Source organism: Emys orbicularis, chromosome 5, assembly GCF_028017835.1.
Source record: "Emys orbicularis isolate rEmyOrb1 chromosome 5, rEmyOrb1.hap1, whole genome shotgun sequence".
NCBI lineage: Eukaryota > Metazoa > Chordata > Testudines > Emydidae > Emys > Emys orbicularis.
Window position 1 is genome coordinate 141,469,700 of NC_088687.1, and position 16,684 is coordinate 141,486,383.

The window sequence follows — 16,684 nt, forward strand, 5'->3', positions numbered from 1 at the left end:
TTGGTGGGATTATAGAAGATTAGGGTTGGAAGAGATTTTAGGTCATCTAGTCCAACCCCCTTCTCAAAGCAGGACCAACCCCAACTAAATCATCCCAGCCAGGGCTTTGTCAAGCCAACTTAAAAATCTCTAAGGATGGAGATTCCACCACCTCCCTAGGTAACCCATTCCAGTGCTTCACCACCCTCCTAGTGAAATAATTTTTTCCTAATATCCAACCCAGACCTCCCCCACTGCAACTTGAGACCATTGCTCCTTGTTCTGTCATCTGCCACCACTGAAAACAGCCGAGCTCCATCTTCTTTGGAACCCCCCTTCAGGTAGTTGAAGGCTGCTATCAAATCCCCCCATACTCTTCTCTTCTGCAGACTAAATAACCCCAGTTCCCTCAGCCTCTCCTCGTAAGTCATGTGCCCCAGCCCGCTAATCATTTTTGTTGCCCTCCGCTGGACTCTCTCCAGTTTGTTCACATCTTTTCTGTAGTGGGGGGCCCAAAACTGGACTCAATACTCCAGATGTGGCCTCACCAGTGCTGAATAGAGGGGAATAATCACTTCCCTCGATCTGCTGGCAGTGCTCCTACTAATGCAGCCCAATATGCTGTTAGCCTTCTTGGCAACAAGGGCACACTGCTGACTCATATCAGAAATATTAGGAAAGACTTCCTGAGAGAGCTGGGTTTATGCTTTGGAATAATCTCTTAGTTCACATTACTTGGGACATTTAAAAATAGACTGGACTAGGTTCTGTAGCGAACAATTTGGCATTGACTGTGAGATCAGTGGGATGAACCAGCATGTCTTGTCTGTTTCTGATCTCTAGGATCTCTGTTCAAATTTAATGTCTTCCAAATACTTTGTTTCTCCCCCTCCAGTCCTTTCAAATCTGGGACTCAAGCTATTTGATAGATTGAAACATGGAGGCATTTGCTTTCTGAAGTATCCTAAGTATAGAAGTTTGTGGGGGATAAAGAGGTTTCATTCAAAAATGGAGAGGCTAGTTTATGATATAGCCCCAAGTCTCAATACTCGGTTTTAAAGTCAAGCAATAACACTTCTACACATAGTCTCTCTGGAGTGATTTCCAAAGGGAAAGCATTTATCAGTCTTAACCTCTGCTTACTTTGAAAGGAAAGGGAGGGAACATTGTAAAGCTGCCTCAAATATTTCATTTTCAACAAACAGCTCTGCCCCCCCTTATTTTATTTTATAAAATAATTGCTGATGGGCAGAGGATTTATAAAAGACAAATAGAAAACATTTAAAAAAACAAAGCTGGCAATTTAGCTTTCAAACACTGGGTTGGGGAAAGTCAGATGCTTGGTTGCACTGGTGGCTTTTGAGTGCGGTAGGCTTTCCTTAGTGCTCTCCTGCAGCGAGGTTCTACACCAAAGGCACCTTCTGTGCAAAGCCCCATTGCCTAGGTAGCATGTTCAAAGGGTAATGCCCCAAGGTGTATTACATGCCCTAGAGCACACACAATGAGAGTGCGACCTTGTCAGAGGTAGCAGAGATTGTGGGAGTCACTAGGTGACTTGACCAAAAAGGGGTATGGGATGCCAGGAAGATGGAAGACGCGCACTTGAACAGGTGGCTGGGGGAATGGTAGGAGAGGATAAGGGCAATATCTGGGACTTTTCCTTATCTTTTCCCTTGGAATGTATGGAAAAGGAGAGTTCTTAGCTGTGCATCTTGAGGGATGAGTAAAAGTGTGCCTTATTTTAACTGAATGGTTGGGGGCTCATTCCTAGCAGAAACTTCATTGTGGATTAAGTTCTTATTTAAGTTACTCATTAAAATGTTGGACCAGTTTCAAATTGCTGTTGTGCTCCTAGTGACTTGCATTTGAAGACTCCATTAAGCCCTTGAGGTCACCTCAAAATCTCACCTACATTGTTTAGTGAGATGGCAACCTCTGTGTACAGGAAATAATTGGAAATTAACCACCAATTGACTCTCAGAAGATTCTGTATAAAGCAATCGCAGTGGCTGGTTTCAGTGACTGAAGGAATCCCATGTGTTCCCTTCCGCATTGAAGATTGCACCTAACCTCATCTGTTTGCACTTCCCAGAGGGTGCTGTACACTGCTGGAACTCACCCAGTCAGTTGAGGTTGCTTTTCTAAACATTTTTCCGGGAAGGAAAAACTAGAATTTAGTGTGAGCTTGCTCTGTGAATTCAGTGTTAACAGGAGACTGCTCATAAGAACATAAAAACATAAGAAAGGCCATACTGGGTCAGACCAAAGGTCCATCTAGCCCAGTATCTGTCTACCGACAGTGGCCAATGCCAGGTGCCCCAGAGGGAGTGAACCTAACAGGCAATGATCAAGTGATCTCTCTCCTGCCATCCATCTCCATCCTCTGACGAACAGAGGCTAGGGACACCATTCTTACCCATCCTGGCTAATAGCCATTTATGGACTTAGCCACCATGAATTTATCCAGTCCCCTTTTAAACATTGTTATAGTCCTAGCCTTCACAACCTCCTCAGGTAAGGAGTTCCACAAGTTGACTGTGCGCTGCGTGAAGAAGAACTTCCTTTTATTTGTTTTAAACCTGCTGCCTATTAATTTCATTTGGTGACCCCTAGTTCTTGTATTATGGGAATAAGTAAATAACTTTTCCTTATCCACTTTCTCAACATCACTCATGATTTTATATACCTCTATCATGTCCCCCCTTAGTCTTCTCTTTTCCAAACTGAAGAGTCCTAGCCTCTTTAATCTTTCCTCATATGGGACCCTCTCTAAACCCTTAATCATTTTAGTTGCTCTTTTCTGAACCTTTTCTAGTGCTAGAATATCTTTTTTTGAGGTGAGGAGACCACATCTGTTCACAGTATTCGAGATGTGGGCGTACCATGGATTTATATAAGGGCAATAATATATTCTCAGTCTTATTCTCTATCCCCTTTTTAATGATTCCTAACATCCTGTTTGCTTTTTTGACCACCTCTGCACACTGCGTGGACATCTTTAGAGAACTATCCACGATGACGCCAAGATCTTTTTCTTGACTCGTTGTAGCTAAATTAGCCCCCATCATGTTGTATGTATAGTTGGGGTTATTTTTTCCAATGTGCATTACTTTACATTTATCCACATTAAATTTCATTTGCCATTTTGCTGCCCAATCACTTAGTTTTGTGAGATCTTTTTGAAGTTCTTCACAATCTGCTTTGGTCTTAACTATCTTGAGTAGTTTAGTATCATCTGCAAACTTTGCCACCTCACTGTTTACCCCTTTCTCCAGATCATTTATGAATAAATTGAATAGGATTGGTCCTAGGACTGACCCTTGGGGAACACCACTAGTTACCCCTCTCCATTCTGAGAATTTACCATTAATTCCTACCCTTTGTTCCCTGTCCTTTAACCAGTTCTCAATCCATGAAAGGACCTTCCCTTTTATCCCATGACAGCTTAATTTACGTAAGAGCCTTTGGTGAGGGACCTTGTCAAAGGCTTTCTGGAAATCTAAGTACACTATATCCACCGGATCCCCCTTGTCCACATGTTTGTTGACCCCTTCAAAGAACTCTAATAGATTAGTAAGACACGATTTCCCTTTACAGAAACCATGTTGACTATTGCTCAAGAGTTTGTTTTTCTATGTGTCTGACAATTTTGTTCTTTACTATTGTTTCAACTAATTTGCCCGGTACCGACGTTAGACTTACCGGTCTGTAATTGCCGGGATCACCCCTAGAGCCCTTTTTAAATATTGGCGTTATATTAGCTAACTTCCAGTCATTGGGTACCGAAGCCGATTTAAAGGACAGGTTACAAACCTTAGTTAATAGTTCCGCAACTTCACATTTGAGTTCTTTCAGAACTCTTGGGTGAATGCCATCTGGTCCCGGTGACTTGTTAACGTTGAGTTTATCAATTAATTCCAAAACCTCCTCTAGTGATACTTCAATCTGTGACAGTTCCTCAGATTTGTCACCTACAAAAGCCAGCTCAGGTTTGGGAATCTCCCTAACATCCTCAGCCGTGAAGACTGAAGCAAAGAATCCATTTAGTTTCTCCGCAATGATTTTATCATCTTTAAGCGCTCCTTTTGTATTTTCATCGTCAAGGGGCCCCACTGGTTGTTTAGCAGGCTTCCTGCTTCTGATGTACTTAAAAAAACATTTTGTTATTACCTTTGGAGTTTTTGGCTAGCCGTTCTTCAAACTCCTCTTTGGCTTTTCTTATTACACTCTTGCACTTAAGTTGGCAGTGTTTGTGCTCCTTTCTATTTGCCTCACTAGGATTTGACTTCCACTTTTTAAAGGAAGTCTTTTTATCTCTCACTGCTTCTTTTACATGGTTGTTAAGCCACGGTGGCTCTTTTTTAGTTCTTTTACTGTTTTTCATAATTTGGGGTATACATTGAAGTTGAGCCTCTATTATGGTGTCTTTAAAAAGGGCCCTCGCAACTTGCAGGGATTTCACTTTAGTCACTGTACCTTTTAACTTTTGTCTAACTAACCCCCTCATTTTTGTATTGTTCCCCCTTTTGAAATTAAAGGCCACAGTGTTGGGCAGTTGAGGTGTTCTTCCCACCACAGGGATGTTGAATGCTATTGTATTATGGTCACTATTTCCAAGCAGTCCCGCTATAGTTACCTCTTGGACCAGCTCCTGCGCTCCACTCAGGATTAAATCTAGAGTCGCCTCTCCCCTTGTGGGTTCCCGTACCAGCTGCTCCATGAAGCAGTCATTTAAAGTATCGAGAAATTTTATCTCTGCATTTCGTCCTGAAGTGAAATGTTCCCAGTCAATATGGGGATAATTGAAATCCCCCACTATTATTGGGTTCTTAATTTTGATAGCCTCTCTAATTTCCCTTAGCATTTCATCATCACTATTACTGTCCTGGTCAGGTGGTCGATAATAGATCCCTAATGTTATATTTTTACTAGAGCATGAAATTTCTATCCATAGAGACTCTATGGAACCTGTGGATTCGCTTAAGATTTTTACTTCATTTGACTCTACACTTTCTTTAACATATAGTGCCACTCCTCTCCCTGCACGGCCTGTTCTGTCCTTCCGATATATTTTGTACCCCGGAATGATTGTGTCCCATTGATTGCTCTCAGTCCACCAGGTTTCTGTGATGCCTATTATATCTATATCCTCCTTTATCACAAGGCACTCTAGTTCACCCATCTTATTATTTAGACTTCTGGCATTTGTGTACAAGCACTTTAAAAACTTGTCCCTGTTTATTAGCCTGCCTTTTTCTGATGTGCCAGATTCTTTTTTATGTGACTGTTTATCATCTGATCCGGCCCTTACATTATACTTTTCAGTCCTCTGCTCCTGACTATAACCTGGAGATTCTCTATCATCAGACTCTCCCCTAAGAGAAGTCTGTGTCCGATCCACACGCTCCTCTGCAGCAGTCGGCTTTCCCCCATCTCCTAGTTTAAAAACTGCTCTACAACCTTTTTAATGTTTAGTGCCAGCAGTCTGGTTCCACTTTGGTTTAGGTGGAGCCCATCTCTCCTGTATAGGCTCCTCCCATCCCAGAAGTTTCCCCAGTTCCTAATGAACGTGAACCCCTCCTCTCTACACCATCGTCTCATCCACGCATTGAGACTCTGAAGCTCTGCCTGCCTACCTGGCCCTGCGCGTGGAACTGGGAGCATTTCTGAAAATGCCACCATAGAGATCCTGGATTTCAGTCTCTTCCCTAGCAGCCTAAATTTGGCTTCCAGGACATCTCTCCTACCCTTCCCTATGTCATTGGTACCTACATGTACCACGACCACCGGCTCCTCCCCAGCACTACACATAAGTCTATCTAGATGCCTCGAGAGATCCGCAACCTTCGCACCAGGCAGGCAAGTCACCATACGGTTCTCCCGGTCATCACAGACCCAGCTATCTACATTTCTAATAATCGAATCTCCCATTACTAACACCTGCCTTTTCCTAGAAACTGGAGTTCCCTCCCCCGGAGAGGCAACCTCAGTGCGAGAGGCAACCCCAGAACCATCTGGAAGGAGGGTCCCAACTACGGGAAAGTTTCCCTCTGCTCCCATTGACTGCTCTACTTCCCTGGGCCCTTCTTCCTCCTTAACAGCACAGGTGCTGTCTAAGCGGAGGTGGGACAATTCTACAGTGCCCCGGAAAGCCTCATCAACATACCTCTCTCAGCTCCTCCAGTTCCGCCACCCTGGCCTCCAAAGTCCGTACATGGTCTCTGAGGGCCAGGAGCTCCTTGCACCGACTGCACACATACGCCACCCGCCCACAGGGCAGGTAATCATACATGCAACAGTCGGTGCAATAAACTGGATAGCCCCCACTCTGCTGCTGGGCTTCTGCCTGCATTGTATCCTAGTTAGTGAAAGGGTGGTTTACAGAAGGGAGTTTTGGAATGTGGTTTGGTTTATAGGTTTTAGGGGGGGGCCACGGGGATGGGGTTACGGCTGGCGAGGGACTCCCACTCCCTTCCCACTCCCCTTCTAAACTCCCTTGCGAAACTCCCTGTTAGCAGCCCCTGGTCGCAAAGCTCCCTGGTTGCTTGTGCGCGGCTTTATGCTCCATGTTAGTCTGAGTGGTTTCAATCAAGAATCTGAATGATGCTGTCAGAGGTGAGTTTTGGTAGGTTCACCCTTGGAGGTAGTCAGTAGAGAGGCAGACTTTCTCTTGCCAACAACCTGTTTTAGTTGTTTTTGGAAAAGTTCCTGCCTAACCATTTAGCAAGATAGACAATTATCTTACTGAAGGGGGCCTTCGTCTTGCAGTGGTCTGAGGATGATTGATGTGGTCGTGTAGCTGAGTCTGTACCACCCATTGTGCCAATTCAGGGCCTTCTGTTAAAAGAATTGAGCCTGGCAAGGCCCATAGATGGGGCAGAGATGTAAAATGGGATGATACAAGACAACTGTTGAGAGGTTAGCAAAGGAAACTTAAAATGAGCTGGAATAAATTTTGTCCTAATGAACATTGTAATCTGAGGATCATGATTCTGCATTTCTGACTGTATATTTCTGTATAAGAATAAAAGTGAAAGGACTAGAATGGGTCATAGAAATGGAATGGGATACAGAGCCTTTAACCACTACTCTTGGCCATAAGTTCAAATCCAGACCATGTTGGTAATGACAGCTTTTTTTTTTTAATTTAAGTTTGGCCAATTGGAATGAATTATTATTGGAATGAATAAATTTAAGTTTGGCCAATTGGGTTGGTCATTTCAAGCCAGATCCTAGTCAACAAAATCCTAATCGTATAAGCCACTGCTACATCAGGTATTAATTTGCACCCATATTGGCAGTGTCAGCAAAGTAGCCAAGGGATGAATGAGTTAGACAACCTCTAAGACACATTGGCGGCTGTGGTGTGGAGGAGCTAATGTTATTACCGATGGTGCTTTGTTTGTCATGTGGGTTAGTAGGGAGCATCAGTCCTGCACCTTTCAGCAGCCCTAAATTCAACAGAAAAAAAGACAAGCGCCATATTTTTGGGGAGTGGAGAGGAACCTAACTCTGGCCATAATGAAGGTACCGTTGAGAGGTTTGGTCTTGAAAAGTGCTTGAATAATAGCCATTGAATTGCTGCATGGCATAGGGGAAACGCAGAGAGGTGTAGAAATTGTTTCAAAGATTCTTCATTTAGAAGACCATAATTTGCACTTTTCAAGGGTCTCAAACTTTTTCACATCACAAACACCCCTTGTAAGGCAGTTAAACATTATTATGCCACTAATAGAGATTGTGGAAACCGAGACATAGAAAAGTTAAATGACATGCCTAAAGTGGCGGGGCAAATCAGTGGCGGAGCTGGGACAAGAATCTTGGTCTCAATACTATCATCCCAGTCACCAGGAGGTCAGAGGAAGTGGATAGCAACAATCGCCTGACAAATGTCGATGTATTTATTATGCAAGTCGGGGCTAAAAAGTCTGAAGATTTTTAGCGCTCTAGGTGTGGGCACCATTTGCGGTTCCTAAGAGGGAGGCTAGTACTATTAAATCCCCAGATGGTGCCTTTCTAAGGGAAAATTCCATTGTAAAAAAGTTGCTCAAGTTTACACTGAGTTTTGGCGTTTCCCTGCCTTAGTTTCTTTCCACTTGCGACTATGAAGCTGGTGTTTCTAACGCTGATGACATAACAAGCAGGAATCGTCAAACTGGGAGTCTGCCTGCAGAGAAATGGCTTTGATCCTCACAAAGGAGCTTGGTTGAGGTGGAAGGGGGGGTCTGAGACCTCAGGTTGCAGGAAGGTGCTGGGTGTTAAGGGTGTCTTTCTAAGAGTTCAACCAGAAACTGTCCGCTTCATGCAGGCAGAAGTTACTTGGTTAAATTCTCTGGCCTGTATTATGCAAAAGGTCAGACACTAGATGATGATAATGGTCCCCTCTGGCCTTAAAGTCTGTGAATCCCTGACTTGCAATCCTGTTATCCCACCCCAGCTGATACGATGAGGGGTCAGATGGCAGTAATGTCAGAAGAGAGATGGGGAAAGGCTATACTTAAACAGCTTCTGGCTCCTAATGCTTCTTTTTAAAATGTCAAACTTGCTGTTGACTTAAAACCAATTTCACCCCTGGTACAAAGTGGAACAACTTGATTGACTTCAGGGGATTTGCCATAGCTTAAGCCAGGTCTGAATTAGCTTATACCAAGTCTGAATTTGCCTTTTGACCTTCAGTAAGGACAAAGGCATTGCATATGTTCTAACAAAGAGAGCCAATGTTACAAACGTGAAAAAACTGTGTTCCAAGATCTAGGTACACAGAGCACATGGGTGACTATATCTGGAGGGGCCATTCAATGAAATACATTTTATCTAAACTGCTGGAGCTCCGTAAACTACACAAAAAGGAGGGGAGTGTGTGTGACTGCACTGCTAGAAATATTAACGGCAGAAATTTCCTGAGAACCTTCTAATAAAGGGGCTGTTAACTCAGCCTCTGTTTGTACAATAATAGGTGGAGGAGGTTTATGTGTGGGAAGTATAGCAACAATTGTTGGGCTTTTTAATTCACTTTCTCCATTTAAACAAAAAAGACCCAAGTCTCTTGTTGTGCATGGAGCAGACTAAAAATACTTAGGAGTTGTTTTTATTTGTTTTGTGCAGCATCTGAAAAAAAAATGTTTGGTCTTTAAAGTGCAAATAGAGACACTGTCCCTGCCCTAAAGATTTTATAATCCAATTTCAGATGTGAAACAGTAAGAAGGTGGGGAGGGGAGGGTGGTAACAGAGTAAGGTAGGAATACTGAGGGATAAAACAATAAGGTGCCGCAGTAGCCACATAACCTGGGCAGAATTTGGATGTCTTGATGCCTCAATAAGGTGGATTCTGAGGATGCTCAGAAGTTTATTAGGCTGACTGGATGGCCACACTCCTGGATGTGGACAAGATGCCCAAGACGAAGCAGTCACCAAATGATAAAAAAATAGAAATGCCTTAAGTTCCCTAGTGAAGGGGAAACCACTCACCCTGTGTAGCTTAACTGAGGTAGCTTCCTTTGTGTCAGGTGGGAGAGGCCTGTGTTTATAGAACTGTAGGACCAGAGCTCTAGTCCTTGATTTATTTGTAGGTCTGGGTTTTACTGCGGGTGCTCAGATATAATGGTGGTGAGGGCCTTATAAGTGTCTATAACCTTTCTTCAGTGTTGTTTGTTCCTTCTCACAAAATGTTTGCTTGTTCTCTCTTGAAATGGTTTCATTTTCCACCATGCCTAGGTTTTTTTAAGTGTGCAAAATCTGATAGAACTATTGTGGGGAGGGATAGCTCAGTGGTTTGAGCATTGGCCTGCTAAACCCTGGGTTGTGAGTTTAATCCTTGAGGGGGCCATTTAGGGAACTGGGGTAAAAATCTGTTTGGGGATTTTTGAGCAGGGGGTTGGACTAGATGACTTCCTGAGGTCCCTTCCAACCCTGACATTCTATTATTTGCACTGCAGTACAGTAAGTGTGCTATGCAGACATTAATGTACACAGAAATGCTGCACAGTAGTGTTGGACGTCTGTGTGTCTGTGAACATAGCAGGATTCTTCAGAAATACTTATGCCAAAATAGTTACCTATATAAATATCCAGGACAAACTGGTATTTGAATCAAGCTTTTTAAAGGAATGTTGACACCGAGGTCAGAAAAAAAATGGTGTAAATCAACTTTTAACATGTAAAAGCAGCAGTTTTATGTGGAGGTGATTGGGGTTAACTCTAAGGCCAGGAACTTGACTTCATTTGATCTGTTTTTCAGGGTGCCAGAGAAACTTTTGAGAACTACTACAGGAAACAGAGAAGAAAACAGGCTAGACTGGTGCTTCAGCCCCCCTCAAATATGGTATGACTGTCTAATAGCTTTAGTGATCAAAGATGCTTTGCCTAATAAAGGAGCAGCACATTATCTCTGCACATATTGTTGCATGTGTGTGGTCTCTTATTTGTTTCCAATTTTACTGCCCTTCTTTGTTTTAAACTTTGTTCACTTTTCTTTGTTGCAGCACGAAACTTTAGACGGCTACAGGAAGTATTTTAATCAAATTGTAGGGTAGGTATTCTTTTTATATACACATTCTCGAAATATGTGTGTGCTGTGTTATTGAATGGCACAAAAAAAAGGAAATGTTGATCTTTCTGACAATTCTTTTTAGGAGCCAAAACAGGAAAAGTGCGGTTTGTGCTTCCTAAGCATTTAAGAGGAGAGTCATATTTTACTGCGCCCATAAACCTTGCTGTGTCACTAGTGCAGGCATTCTAAAGACTGGACAGTTATTGTGCACTGCTTGCAAATTTCGCAAGCAGTGAGTTCAAGAGAGTAAACATGTTTTGTGCACTGTGTATGTCAACTTGCTGCAATAATGAGATGAATAGGCCAATTCTGATTGAATTATGCAGATGTTGTAATCCTCTTGATTATAGTTCTTTGATATCCCACTCCTTGCCTCGCTCAGGAAAGGATGTTTGTTGGTGTAATCATTCAGCCTCTATCCCTGTGGCTTAAAAAACGAGTTTACTACTGCAAACTACACTCTAGTAAGTCTTCCAAAAAATGGCCCAAATTTGAGTGACAAGAAGAGAAGGCTGCTGCCCCTGAAAAGATGGAATATGCTGGAGAAATTTCATCAACCAAGATTGAATATAAATCGCAGCATGCATTTATATCCATCTGAGCAGCAATCGTTAGTGAAATGTACACTGATAGCATTCGGACACTGATTTGTAATAGAGTAACTCCTCACTTAAAGTCGTCCCGGTTAGCATTGTTTCGTTGCTGATCAATTAGGGAGCATGCTCGTTTAAAGTTGTGCAATACTCCCTTATAACGTCGTTTGGCAGCTGCCTGCTTTGTCCACTGCTTGCAGGAAGAGCAGCCCGTTGCAGCTAGCAGGTAGGGGCTTGGAACCAGGGTGGACTAGCAGCCCCCCTATCAGCTCCCCGCTCCCCTAAGTTCCCTGTGCAGCAGCCGCTCAGCAGGCTACCAATTGCCGGTAGTTCAGCTGTCCCTCCCCCCACTGCCATGTACTGCTCCTGCCCTCTGCCTTGGAGCTGCTCCCCGGAGCCTCCTGCTTGCTGTGCAAGGGAGGGGAGAAGCGGGGGGCTAATTTCAGGGTATCCCCGTCCCCCCTACTCCTGTCCCCTGCTTACCCCTTCTCCATATAGAGCAGGGTGGGGACAGGAGGGCTCAGGACCGAGAGAGCTTGCTGGCCGCAGCTGCTGTCTCAACTTCCTGATTTTTTTAAAGGCAATGTACTTAGAGTGGGGTCAGCATACTTAAAGGGGCAATGCACATCTCTCTCTTTCTCACACACACAGGGTGTGTGTCTCTGTCTGCCATGCTGTCTCCCCTCCCTCCATTCGTGCTGCCTGGTAGAGTGTGAGGCTACATTAACAACAATGTGTTAAGCCTAGAGGGCTCAGCCGAGTGCTAGTTCATCATTTAGCAGTAAGGCATTCCCTGGGAAATATCCCACCCTCTGACTCCACCACCTCAACCAAGCTTCACAATCATCATTGTTGTGTACAGTATTAAATTGTTTGTTTAAAACTTATACTATGTGTGTGTGTGTGTGTGTGTGTGTATATATAGAGAGAGAGAGAGAGAGAGAGAGAGAGAGGTTCCAGGGAAATTTTTTTCACCAGACAAAAAACTAGATTATATATATATATATATACACACACACTCACAGTATATATATATATATAATCTAGTTTTTTGTCTGGTGAAAAAAATTTCCCTGGAACCTAACCCCCCCTATTTACATTAATTCTTATGGGGAAATTGGATTCGCTTAACATCGTTTTGCTTAAAGTTGCATTTTTCAGGAACATAACTACAACATTAAGTGAGGAGTTACTGTACCTTAATGGGCTTCCTCCACTGAGCAGATATTTTTATATAATCTAGGTTTTTTGTATTGAGCTTTTTTAATGGACTGCACATCACTTATTACTCCTTGTTCTGATTTGGCAAAAATATTGGGTAACTAGAGATTGGAGTGGATTGATTGCCCTCTAGAGGGATAGATGATTCAAATTAGGGGAAAAACCTATTGATAGTGTAATGTGGCTAGGAATTATGCCTGCATATTAATAATAAAAAAGATATTTTGTATCTATAGATATCCTTTCGTCGTAGGATTTCAAAGTGTTGTAAGACTGTCCTTATTTTAGCCAAGAACAATACTTTATGGTGGTTATAAACCAGATAAACAGGGATTTATAATGAAGATATTGACCGTCTTTAATGTAGCAACATGAATAATGCCATGTGTTTATATAACCATCTGGGGTCTGATCCTGCAAAGTGCTGTGCACTCTAGCCTCAGTCAAAAAAAGTACTAAAACATACCTAATTTTAAGGACATGTAAAGTCCTGTTGACTTCAGTGGCTGATGGACAGCGTGCCTGGAGCAGTTTGAACGGGTTAAAGCTGAAGATGCTAGCTTTACTTCTGGTTTAAATATATGGACTCTTCTGAGTGACTTGTTTAGGGAATCCATTTCTGGGGAACAATGCCCCGTCTTCTGTCATGGAGCTAGAATAATTATCTTATAAAAATATGAAATTCTAAATTGACTAAGCAATGCTTAAGGGGAACATAAGTCTACACACATGTAAAAAGTATAAACACCAGAGAAGGAGAAGAAATATTTGGGGTGAAACAATGGGGTAATAATAAAAAATGAAGGAAAGTCTAACATAAGCTAAAAGGCGGGAAAACTTCCTGACAATGTGAGATCTCTTAGCTTCTCAAGGGACCGGGTGCAGCTTTTAAAAGCAGACTGGACAAGACATTTATAAATGTGCTATACAGCACAGTCCTACATGGGCCAAGAGATAGGGCTGGGTGATGTAGCAGGTCACTTCTAGGTCTAACTCTTACGCTTCTGTGATTAAAAATTCCTACAATTGGAAATATCCCATGTACTGAAAATACCTGATTCTTATTCCATATGCTGAGACCCAGTTTACTTTATTTAGCACTGCTTTTAAAAAAAAATTCCTGTCATTTCGGAGCAGGGAAGTTGGCACAGATCTGAAAGCCAGAGACTAAACAAATGCATGGATTGAGTTTATAAATGCAGGAAAATGACCAAGAAGGCAAGTCACTGCTGATTAGTTCCCTCCACTCCAATAATCCCACTGTCCTTCCCTTTCCTTTCATGCAGCACAGGGCATCTTCCCAAATACTCTTTCCTCCGCTGCAGCATAACTGATCACAAGGCAACCATTGGTCAGTAGGAAAAATTATAGGAAGTGTTTGCCCTCTGACAACTGTGTTGTGGGGTGTGTTGGATTTTGGTGACATTATTTAAACCTGTCTCCTTGACACATACTTTAAATTTGATGTTTACCAGCTTACTTGCTGCTAGCAACAAATTAAAGCTTTGTTTCAAAACATCAGTTGAAATATTCAGTGGAGTTTTATATCTGTCTATCGCCTGGTGTTTATTTCTGTACACGTAGACAGACTTGGGCAGCAGATTGCTTTTCTTGGGCGGGAGGAGGGGTGGATGAGAGTTTTGCTAGCTTTGCATGTGTCAGTTGCATGTGATGTTTGTAAAACCATGTTGATGTCATAGGGACTCGACCGTCTGACAGCTGTGCCTTCTCCTCTGTTAGCTTTTTTGTAGTTGAAGATCACATCTTACATACAACCCAGGGCTTGGTCAATAGAGCCTATATCGATGAACTGTGGGAAATGGCTCTGTCAAAAACTATTGCCGCATTAAGAACACATTCAGTAAGTAAAAGCCACGGATTCATTATATTTGCAGCAAGAGTTAAACAATCTGAGTCTCTGGGAGTTAGATTTTTATTTTGTTGTTTCTTGTTTGTGTTTTTTGTTTGTTTGTTTTTTAATAATATACTGAATATATACCTATATACTGATAAGGCTTTATTCCGCTCTGGATAGTCCAAATCATCCTGCACTGAGCTCTCCTCTGTTTGCGGGACTGGAAATAATAAATACTGGTTCACATTTCCATTTCTCCATTATTTGGTCGACCATTTTTGGAATGCACCAGTAGGGGGAGTTTACTTATTCTCCGTCATTGGATTAATGCATTTGTATGGAGTTCTGTATTTTAAACTGAAACCATGGACATTTGGGTATTCCATTGAAGTAAATGCCAGTGAAAGACACACCATAGGGTTAAATATCATACATTTTAAAGACAAAGAAGTAGATTTTCTTCCCTATGTTACAATGTCTTGGATGAGTAAAACTGAAAGTATTTAAAAAAAATATATTTTCTCCACTTAGGTGACTTGTTTATTTTTGGCATTTCTCTCAGCTTGGTAAAATAATAATAATAATAATAAAAATAAACTGGTCAGTTTTACTTTCAGGTTCTCATGCACTAGCACTATACTTTTTATGTCCTTTTAAAAATCAGTTGAAAGTTAGAAAAGTCTCTTTGGGGGAACAATAAAACGTGGCCACTCCACCCTCAGTGAAGGCTGGTGATAGCTGAAAAGAGGGAAATGAAATTGACACACCAAGTTGTTTCCAATTCGATTTATGGCAGGTACACATTCTACTGTATCTAGCTACCTGAGGTAGGCACATTGTACCCTGCCTTCCTTGAAGAATCTCCACTGGCTATTGTGATCCTTAATGTGGGTTTTGAGAAGGCTCAGAGAGCTGCAGATTGCTTTTGGGTACTGCATCATGTAGTGCATTATTATTGCTGCCTGTTCACACTAGCAGATTACTGAACAGGTTTATAAAGTTATATTGCTACTACAATTTAACTCTGTTCATTGAAACTGCCTTCAGCCCCATGTTAACATTTCCATACTGCTATTCTGGGAACCACGGTCAGCTGGAACCATATCTGAGACCTTGTTCTAGCCGGTTCCAACACAGTTCTGTAACCTGCTCATAGGAAAGCCTAAAAATTGTGTAATGTGGAGGCACAATATGCTATTTACTTTCAAATCATGTTCAGATTTACATTTATCTACTTTACAATTACAGCTCAGTTGTCATGTGGCTGTGCACAAACGATGTTACAAAACGGGGGGTTGGTTTTACCAGTGTAGATGGGACTAATTCATGTTATAAACATGTTAAGGGAATCCATGCTACAAACCTGGTGTTCAGATATACCCAAATAGATGAGCATCTGCAGATGTTTCCCATGGCTCTGGTTTTCCATAGCATGGCAGCTGTGTTGACTGGAGATACACTTTGCTGGCTGACTCCGTTTGTGCCTTGAGGAAGGGGATATGTAGAGAGAAAAATAGACCCAAACATTTCTATCATAAAACTGTATTCTTTTGAATCAGGGGTTTCTGGTGGCGCAATGTAAACCACGAGAGCAAAGCAAATTAAAACACTTCAATTTTTTAAAATTTCAATAACTTTACTAACATGACAAGTGTTGCCCAATTTAATACATGAAGTGTCTGATAGGAATAGGTTTTACAACAATCATGCGGTTTTACGTAGTCATTCAGCATTTATATTACGGTCATCATCAAATTATCTTGGCACCAAACAGTTATTTTGGCAACAGCATAACGACCCCGCATGTCCATCCTGTATTATCATTCATCTCTGATTTGGTGGGAGGCTGTCGCATTAGTGAGCCTGTTTCGTCTCTGTCCTTTCAGCCAGGATTATGCTTGGGTTTTCTTCTTTGCTTTTGAGTGGGAGATCTTTTATCATTTCTGAGAGTAGAAGGGAACTATCTTTCTTTCCTACTTTGTTTTCTGGGCAGTGAATTGGGAAATGTTTCTTTGTCACATTGATTAACAGAGTCATTCCTCCTTGAGTTTTCCAATGGACTTGAAATCTCTGTTTCTTTTTTCCAGTTTAGGATCACTGATTATATATTTGGTAAGAGTCTGTTTGAAATTTGGCATATTTCTCTTTAGTAGGGTAGTCTGCTAATATAAAGATTATGTGCAAAGAGGATGTATGATCTAATTTGCGATTTTGATCAGCTGTTCCCAGAAGGCTGTGTATCTTTCTGACTAGTGTCTTGAGCTGTAGTAATTGTTTATATCATCGTATGGACGTTAATATTGCTGACACCTAGACATGCAATGTTTTTTCCTCATGTTGCCAGAACACTCTAGTTAAAAATGAAATCTTCTTAATATACAGAATTTTGGGGATATTTTCTGTTTTGCAAGACCTGACTAACATTAGACACAATGTAATTAACAATTTTTTTCAGCAATAGATAACACTCAGTGTCTTTGATCTGTC

The 16,684-nt window shown here is 41.9% G+C and overlaps 1 protein-coding gene across 1 annotated transcript in view; it reads left to right on the top strand.

Moving 5' to 3' along the window:
* Window positions 1–16,684, top strand: part of EXOC6B (exocyst complex component 6B) — a 436,833-nt gene that overhangs the window by 232,452 nt on the left and 187,697 nt on the right. Inside the window, exons 9-11 of the mRNA XM_065404703.1 lie at window positions 10,217–10,300; window positions 10,461–10,507; window positions 14,083–14,203. Coding sequence (XP_065260775.1) covers window positions 10,217–10,300; window positions 10,461–10,507; window positions 14,083–14,203 — 252 coding nt within the window. The remainder of the gene's footprint in view (window positions 1–10,216; window positions 10,301–10,460; window positions 10,508–14,082; window positions 14,204–16,684) is intronic.